The sequence below is a fragment of the Convolutriloba macropyga genome, chromosome 11, assembly GCF_964194025.1.
Source record: "Convolutriloba macropyga chromosome 11, txConMacr16.3, whole genome shotgun sequence".
Classification (NCBI taxonomy): Eukaryota; Metazoa; Xenacoelomorpha; order Acoela; family Convolutidae; genus Convolutriloba; species Convolutriloba macropyga.
Window position 1 is genome coordinate 915,880 of NC_134478.1, and position 8,919 is coordinate 924,798.

General features: G+C 33.7%; 1 protein-coding gene across 1 annotated transcript; it reads right to left on the bottom strand.

Annotated features, from left to right (window-relative positions):
* Window positions 1-1,198: 1,198 nt before the first annotated feature.
* On the bottom strand, window positions 1,199-8,566 carry LOC142349383 (uncharacterized). Its single transcript, XM_075400894.1, has 3 exons — window positions 8,410-8,566; window positions 7,519-7,652; window positions 1,199-1,668 (listed from the first exon to the last, which is right to left on the bottom strand). Exons 1-3 carry the CDS (start codon window positions 8,552-8,554, stop codon window positions 1,375-1,377), a joined length of 573 nt encoding a protein of 190 aa, XP_075257009.1. The 5' UTR covers window positions 8,555-8,566; the 3' UTR covers window positions 1,199-1,374.
* Between the last annotated feature and the right edge of the window lie 353 nt (window positions 8,567-8,919).

The window sequence follows — 8,919 nt, forward strand, 5'->3', positions numbered from 1 at the left end:
AGTTGAATTTGTGAAAGAGTCACTGGCTGTCAAACTAGTGGAATTGGTCACCATTCAATAATTTTGAGTTGCTAACTTTTATCAGTTTGCAACTCAGAAATTACTGATGTTGTTTTTATTGTTCTTCAATAAACTTTGATTTTTTCTTGTTTCGGCGCCTGGGTTAAAGTGCAACCCAGACCCTAGTGCCATAGTAAATCAGCGCTGAAACTTTGAATTCCAATTGTATATCGTCGGCCCAGTACTGTATCAGTGTATCCTAAAAGTATCTTGCTACTCATGATGTATAAGTCCAATAGATTTTTCTTACTTTTTTTTCTGCACACAGACTGAGAATTATTGATTTTGATTGCCATGACGCTCACAGCAAAGACATGATAAGTTGTGAAAATTCGAAAGTTTTGAAACTTTGGCCGATGCATTTTTTAAGCATAACTATGACTTGCAATCTTAAAACGTTGCAAGAAACGTATTAAGATGATAAAAATACACACCGAAACTAGAAAATACACGTCTAGTGCCTCCTCAAACGTGACAAATTTGGACCAAAATTGCAGATTTGTATGGTTTTATGGATTATTATGGAATTTTCTTTGAATGTCTTAGTTTTAGCTCGAAAACAGATACAAATGGAAAATAAGGTTTCAGCACTGATTTACTAAGACATTAGGGTGCGTGCATGTTTTGTAGTATTGTACTATCAAGGTACGGTTACTCGAATGATAAAATAATCTTAAACTGGGCATCAGGGAAAGTATTGTTTTCCCAAGAGAGTAACACGATATTGGAAAAAAGGTTTTTGAATGCTTCTTAACAAGACTAACCAAACTACTTTTGATGCGTTTTACGATCCGTATGCGTATACAATATTGGAAGGCCAAATTTACTTTAAAAGCTTTTACGCAGTTTATGTCTATCAGTTGTTTCTGCCGGCTGTTTTCTTGGTTGGCTTTTCCTGGATTACGTTTTGAATAAAGGCTGAGGAAAAATAAGTGATTATAGGTTTAACTTCCTTTTGGCAGATGGCTGTGAATAAATTTAGCAGTTGCGGAACGCTAGGTGTGAATTATTTTCCATAATTTGCATAATATGGGGAGGGGAGCCAGTTCTTAATTTCGGCGCCAGCGATAGAATCCAGCAGTAAGTCTACGGCCTGTAAGATCTTATCGAGGACAATCGTAGATAATCATAATAAAAATAGAGTTGAGATGGTCTTTTGAAAACTGAAAAAACAATTGTATACAGCAGATCTAGCATTAACTGTTGGGAAATATTTCGAGTTGATATGAACGTTTCTTGATGCTGCTGAAAATATAACCAGATGCTTTGTCATTTCATCAAAAGTTTGATAAAAATGCGCCTGTTTCGTTAAGACTAGGTGTTCACAACCATGGTCATAGCCATCGTTTGTTCTTCAAACAGTCGCTGGTAGTTTGGGTCACAAATTCCGGGTTTTTCCTGGCAAATCACATTTTCCAGGAACCATGTAAATGTGAATTCCCTCTTGAAACGTCCTGCATTAAAAATGATGACCTCGTCACCTGTCGGACCCAAAGGGGGCAGGAGGTAGGGAAACCTGAGTCCTCGACCCCCCGTGTCTCGAAACAGTCCCCGTCCAAAGCTGACCTTGCTAAGAATGTTCATGCAGATATCCGGGTCCCACTCCGACTAAAAAGCAACTCTAAACTTAAAGATCCTCGATCAAAATGATCTCATTGTTCCGACCCCACTTGTGGGGGGGGGGGGGAGGAACTATATACTCAAATGGGTTTTTTTTGTTCAGTCAATTTTGGCCGATCGATATATTCGTCGTAGAGAAATGTGAGTGGTATCATTAAAAAGCTGGTCCAGCCTAGAATTCAAAATTAAAAAGATTTTTTTCATTTTCGTTTTTTTCAAGGATTTATCGAGGATTGAAATTTTGTGTGAACACGCGATATTTGTCCACTTTTAGTGTAATTTATCTCCAATTTAAAATTTTTTCTATAAAAATAGTATTTCAAAATTAAATTTCACGCCAAAAATGGATCAATTTTTTGTTCCTAATAGACTAAAGGCAATAAAAAAGACTAGTTCTGGTCTCATTGTGAAGTCCATTGTCAAAAAAAAATTCAAACTCTATTTGAGAGCTCTTTTTTTAAAAACTTTTCTCTTTTTTTGCTTTTTAAAGTCACCTAGAGACAAGTCACTTTTTATATCAGGGCTCTATTAAGGACAAACCTCCTTTACAGTAAAATTAAGCCCAATCAACAAAAACATTGCTTTCAAGAAATCGCTCATGTTTTTTTTTGGCTTCGATTCTAAGTTTTCGTAATTTTAAATGAAATTTTGATTTTTTTTGAGGTTTCACTAACTTTTTTGAGTCCTATGGCTTTGATTCATTGACTAACAGTGCAATATGTTTCACAATGAGCATTAAGTCAACATATCTAGTGCTTTGAGGCGACAGCTAATGGCTGTTAAGACTTAAAAAACAATTTTTCGATTTTTTTTGAACATTAAAGAATCAAACTTTTTATCGTGAACTGTAAGTCAGTCCAGGGGTGACAGCAACCTCTTCATTCCTACTGCAACCAAATTTAATCGGGTTAGCGGTTTTATCTTCTAACTATTGATTATATGACTTCAATGACACAAGATTTCAAAAAATTAAAAAAAAAATGGGTTTTTTTCTTATTATTGGTTACTTTTGAAATCTTATCACATTATCCAAATATTGATTGCTACCTTTGGCTTAACGACGATGGTCAGTGGCTTATAGATAAAAATTTCATAGATAAATTTATGGGTTAAATGGCTTCAACACGTTCTTTTCGCACTTTTCTATTGAATTTTTGGTTTTTCCCTATTTTTGTTGTTGTTTTAATAGTCATAAGACTTATTGTGATGTCTTGCTGATTACCTATGCATGGAAAAGTTAAATATACTCCCATTGGGACATCTTTGATTGTATTTATTGACTTCCGTTGAAAACTATTGAGTTCAATAGCTGTTAAGTATATAAAAATAATTTTTCGAAAACTTTTTTTTGAACACTAACAAATGTTAAACTTTTCGTGAAGTTTTAGTCAGTGTCAGTCCTGACAGGACCCACTTGCTTTATACTGCAACTAAAATTTTTGTGGTTAGCGGTTTTATTATCTAACTATTGGTTATATGACTTCATTGACACAAGATTTCAATTTATTTTTTAAATTTTTTTTGGATATTTTTGTATTATTGGTTACTTTTGAACTCTTATCACATTATCCAAACCTTATACACATTATCCAAATTTTATATAAATCCAGTTGCCTTCGAGGGGACGTTCAGTGGATCACAGACAAAGTTTTCAGAGAAAAGCTAATGGTTTAATTGGCTACGTCACTTTATTCTCTTACTTTTTTTTTTTACCGTTTTTGGTTTTTGCGTGTTTTTGTTATTGTTTTCGCAGTCATAAGACTTATTGTAATATCACTTTAATTAAATATGCATAACCATCATGCTGTTTCTCCCATCGGGTTATTTCTGAGAGTAGATATTGAGCTCCGTTGAAAGATTTGAGTTTAATGGTTGTTAAGAGTTAAAAATGATTTTTCGAATTTTTTTTTGAATATTAACCAATCCTAAACTTTTTTTCGTAATTTTTTGTTCAATGTTAGTACTAGCAGAATCTTTTTTTGTTCTACTTAATCTGGTTAGCGGTTTTATCGTCTACCTATTAGTTTTAAAACTTCAATGCCACGAGATTTCATATTTTTTTTTAATTTTTGGGTACTTTATTTTATTTTTGGATCCTTTTGAAATCTTATCACATCATCCTACTGCTGATTGTCCCCGTTGTGTTAGGGATAAAGTTCAACGGATGATAGATAGAGTTTTCAGAGAAGAGCTTAGGATTGGAATTGCTTCGACCTATTCATCTGTCATTTTTCTACTGAATTTTTGGTTTTTGCCTGTCTCTGTTTTCGTTTTCATTGTCAATAACTTGTTGTATGGTTTCTCTGATGTAATATGATTGGCAAACACACTTTTTGTCCCATCGAGGCATATTTTAGCGTATTTACTGGCTTGTGTTGAAAGCTAATGAAGTTATTTGCGTTGTTAATACGTGTTTTCTCGAAAATTTTGTTCTTCTAATGTATTTGTTTATGTTTGTTGATTTTTTCAAATTACATTGATAAATAAGATAAATCCCATTGCTCTTAAAAACTAATTGAAAATAGAAGAGATTTTAGTGAAAAGTTCATTTTTTCAATGTCTTCGACACTTTTCTCGCTCAATTTTTTTTTGAATTTGCTGTTTTTGTTCTTTAGGTAGCCGTAATTTGCTGACAGTTCTCATAGTCTTCAAATTGAGCATTGAATGAATGATGTTACCCGAAGCAGTCAGTCTATAGCGAATATTCTTAAAGTTTATGATAAACATATTGAAATTTTTCAAACTTTTCAGTTTTTGTTGTTCTTTTCGTCAAATTGTAACTTATTTTCATCATTGAGAGGTCCCATCCAATTTCTTGTAATTCAAGAGAAAACATATCTATTGATTTTATATGTCCTTGATGTTTTGTTTGTTGGACAATATGAGCTTTTCTGAACGTTTATTGAGTGAACAATTTTTGCGTTTCTTTTTCTCTTCTTTCAGAGCAATCGCGTATTAACAGATCCCAATGGTTTTCAAATGTTGTGCAAGTAAACTTTTTCAATCTCGCAATTCAAATCTTTCGGTTGAATCAGTAGAATCGAACAATTGAATTAAAAATACATAGTATTCAGATGATAGCCAATGACTTTAATGGTAGCTATAGTTTGTGTTTTCGCAAATCGTTTGTAATTTTTTGAGTTTCTCTTTAGCTCGCTTCTGTGGCTTAGTCTAACCAAAGACAAAGACAAGTCAATTTGGTTTTGTTCTGAATTTTTAGTAATTTATTAAGGATTATTTAGTTAAAAGCTAGTGGTGATTTTTAAGACATTTGAAATTTCTTGGTGTAAGAAATGTTGATTAATTTTTAAGTTTCGCCTCACTGTTGTTTCTTTTTGTCGACTTGTTACCCAGTCTCATTAAGAAAAATTTCCATCTGCTGTATTTTTAGAAAAAAGTAAACTGTTTAGTTAAGGTTTTACTTGACTGCACTTTGTCGTTGTTAATACGTGCTTTTAAATTTAGATATTCAGTTTTTGCCGTGAAATTTTTGTTTGGGCTAATTTTATTTTGTTTGTTTGTTTGTCTCTTAGTCTCGTTAATGTCAGATCACGTTTGCACTGTAATGAGGCTTGGCAATATGTAATTCAATTAGTAGATAAGTTGTGGAAACGATTGCTTTAAACTCAAACATCTATTTTTGTTATCTCTTCATTTGGTTGATAATTTAGTCAAAAATGTAGATGAGCTCGGGTCGGAGCATCATTTGCAAAAGCACATTACGAGCCGCCTTGTTGGTTTCAGCTCCATATTTTATTCCATTAATATAACACACAAATTCCCTCTCCTCACAAACTGAAAGGGTTCCTCTGATTTTTTGTTATGTAAGATTTAGCAATTTTCTGACAACATTAACTCGTGTGACCGAGACCTTTTGCAACGTTTTCTAACGTTCTGAATGAAGGATAAAATATTTTATTCAAATATCTACACTAAAATTCTGAAAACACTGCCCTAAAAGATTTTCTGCTAAAAAATATCTTAAGAAACCAATATTGCTTGAGATCTGACAAGATCAAATTGAGACAAGAAGAAACTTGCTTTAGAAAGAAAAACTTCAACAAATTAAGAACACATGAAATAAAGGCGACGCTTAGAAGAAACAAAGAAACCAATTTTCATTCAAATAAGTTCCGCCTCAAATTAACCATAAAGAAATTTTGGTCGCACAAACTGCTCTACTCACATGTAATTTAGCCCGCGAATTTTTCGTAGATTCTCTCTGGTTTTCATTTTTTAGGGTCCAAGTATTATATTTGTGTAGTAATGGTTTTTGCTCTAACAAAATAGCCAGCTAAGAAATCTTAACATATTGTGTCCTGTATTGAAAATTTTTTCGTATGAAATACAGCACGTTCCACCGCAGTCCTTACATTGTTTTGAGACATTTTCTTACCCGAGGTAGCATGATAAATTACCATGCAAGAAGCACATTTGCTGGAGCATATATACTCGGCAAATTGCTGTTTTACGAATGTAGTTTACGCATATGTAATGAAATCTATAAAGTAAGCAAACGCGAAAAGGTTCGATGCGTTTTAAATTTTAGTATTTGGGTCGCTAATTCTGGCAATTTACGTTATCTAGAAGACTGAACAAAGAAGACAAAAAACTAAAAAAAAATAATTGCTATCTTTGGTTTCAAAAGTAAGAAAACTTTGGTATATTCGGTTTGTTCAGTATCGTCGTTTTCGAACGTAAGAAATATTCGGTATAGTCGTTTTTGGACGCGAGAGAGATTTTTTATATTCGGTTTCAAACGATTCAGTATGGTCGGTTTTTAAACGTAAGAAATCGTCAGTTTTTTTTTCAGTTTTAGACGTAAAAAATTGTCGGGTACTTTTTTTCCTTTAGAAAGTTTCATTTTCTGTATACAGTGTAGTCAAACGTTATGATACGGTTTTTTGCAATACTTTCAAGCATTCTTCTTAGAAAAGATTTCTGAAAGAATTTGCAAACTCACCAAAAGTTGTTTTTTTTTCAGCTCATTTGCAAAAATAGGCTCACTTTAGCTCATCGCTAAGATTTCTGTTGATTAATTTGCGTTCATTGAGTTTTGACATAATTTCTTGTAGTTTGAGAGCAAAATTTTGACGGTTGGTTTTGTTTCAAAACGACCGGTGACGATTATTTTCATTGTTCGGTCCACTGGACTTATCTGTTTTACGGACCCGGAGATTAAAATCCGGGTGCTCCTCGAAAGATACGGAATCTCACTCAAGTGTAAAAATGACAACACCAATCTCTCTTACGTTTGAAAAGGACGATACCGAATCTGTCTTACGCTTAGAATGTTAAATACCGAACAAAAACGACGATACCGACGATTTCAGTGTGCGAAAACAGCGACAAGTGAAATTGACTCTAAGCCTTTGATCTCGTTGCCGCCTCTAATCTCTTTCTTTGGTTTTGGGGCATTAGTCGCCGATTTTTGCAGTGCTATTGTCGCTAGAATTTGCTGCCGGAATCATTGACTAAGGAACGCCTATTTGGTTGCTGGTGTTTTTTGCATTGTCCCCGATTTCGTCAAATTTGCTAAAATAAGAAAAACCAAAGAAATGAAGATGAGGTTCCAGGCCCAATAGCAATATTGGCTAGACCAACTTTTTTTCAGACAGTAGGTTCCGACCAATTGGATCAGAGAGTGAGCATTGAACAGACCGAACAGCCTTTGGTCAATATAGGACAGCTCGAACCGACAGAAGTGTGGACATAATTTTTTAAGAGTTGTTTAATGCCATACGACCTTACTGAGTTCAAAATTTGTCAGAACCTGGATTACTGTACGTAGTCTGGAACATTTAAAAACGTGATATAAAAAGAGTGTTTTAGTATAACCTTGGCAAAAACGAGTTCTCTTCCTTCTGTCCTGTTTCTCAGGTCGAACAGTTTCAGATAATACTCAGCGGGGGACATGCCGTATCCTTGGCCATACTGCTTGTACATGTCCAATTGGAAGGTACAGCATCCAACTAAACAGAGTTTAATATCAAATTAGTTTTATGAAAAAGAGTTTAAATTGAACTTCGCAAGCAATGTTGGTTTTTATAAATCCAATTGGGTTGGGTATCAGTTCATCATCTATTTTTGCCCAGCAAGTTGTAACCACTATAACAGCATAATTTATTGTCTTACCCAAAAAAAAAAACAGTTTGAAAAAATCCTTTCCCAGAATTGGCAAAATTTGACCTTTTAAATTGATACCAATGTTTGCCTCTTTGTGATTGTAGAGAAAAATTAAAATTGATAGACCCAGTTCACAGTATTCATCTTTGCAAGTTATAAAGGTAGAAAAACACAAAATGTCAAACTATTTTGGGAGCAGAAACAGTTCTAAAAAAACCAATGGTTAGTTCGAGTGATATAGTTTGAATTCAAACCTTGAAGACAGATTTTAGTTTTGAAAACATTTGCCTAATCAAGGCAGACATTATACGAAATATTCATCAAAATTTTGTTTTTTTTTCCTACATAAATTTCTTTTGTCTCCTGCTGCTTTTCTCAATACAATTCAAACCATTTTATCTTTCTTTATAGAATTCCGGTCAAATATTTCACTTTTTGTCACATTGCAGTAATTCCTAAAAATGGTTCACTTTTTGTACTTCTATCCAGGTTTTGATCAAATTCTTGGAACAGGGTTAGCATAACAAACATTTTCCCAGCTCAAATAGCAATCTTTGATTGAAAAACAGGTGAAATGGAGGAAGATAGTGAACAAGAACTAACAATTTCTCCTTTTAAAGTCCTTTGGTTGAAATGAGAAGAAATTGATGTCTTGGTACGTGTGCTCGATAAGGGCTTTGAAGATAGCCATATCTCGCTTATCGGGAGCTCTGTCTGTGTAGTTTTGTAAAGTCCTGTAGCCGAGCATGCAGAAGTACCGACTGAAATGTTTATAAAGAAATGAGTATTGGGGATCTCTTCCATTTAACCCACCCCGCACCAAAAAATGCTAATTTCTCACATTTAAAGCACTCACACAGTCACCTGCTTTTGAAGACAGTATATTATTAGGTCACAAATCTTTTTTTCCGAGTTCACGTATAAAATAAATTCATGCGTTTTGCGTCATTTAATTTTTTTGAGTGCAGTATACTTTAAAGAATCCGGTTGTAGTTTAAATCAAAGTTGTCCAATAAATGTGGAAAACTATTATATTGTCAAAATGTGTATCCATATTAAAGTTTTTATAATTTGCAAAGGGGGGATGTAATGACCTAAGGTTTGAGAACTTTC

Bases quoted from the DNA above. Each gene is read 5' to 3' on its own strand.
- LOC142349383 (XM_075400894.1), bottom strand. From the start codon at position 8,554: ATGCTCGGCTACAGGACTTTACAAAACTACACAGACAGAGCTCCCGAT. The intron at 7,653-8,409 runs GTTAGTTCTTGT...AACTCTGTTTAG, and splicing joins GGACTTTAAAAGGAGAAATT to TTGGATGCTGTACCTTCCAA. The intron at 1,669-7,518 runs GTTATACTAAAA...GTTGCTTTTTAG, and splicing joins GAGAACTCGTTTTTGCCAAG to TCGGAGTGGGACCCGGATAT.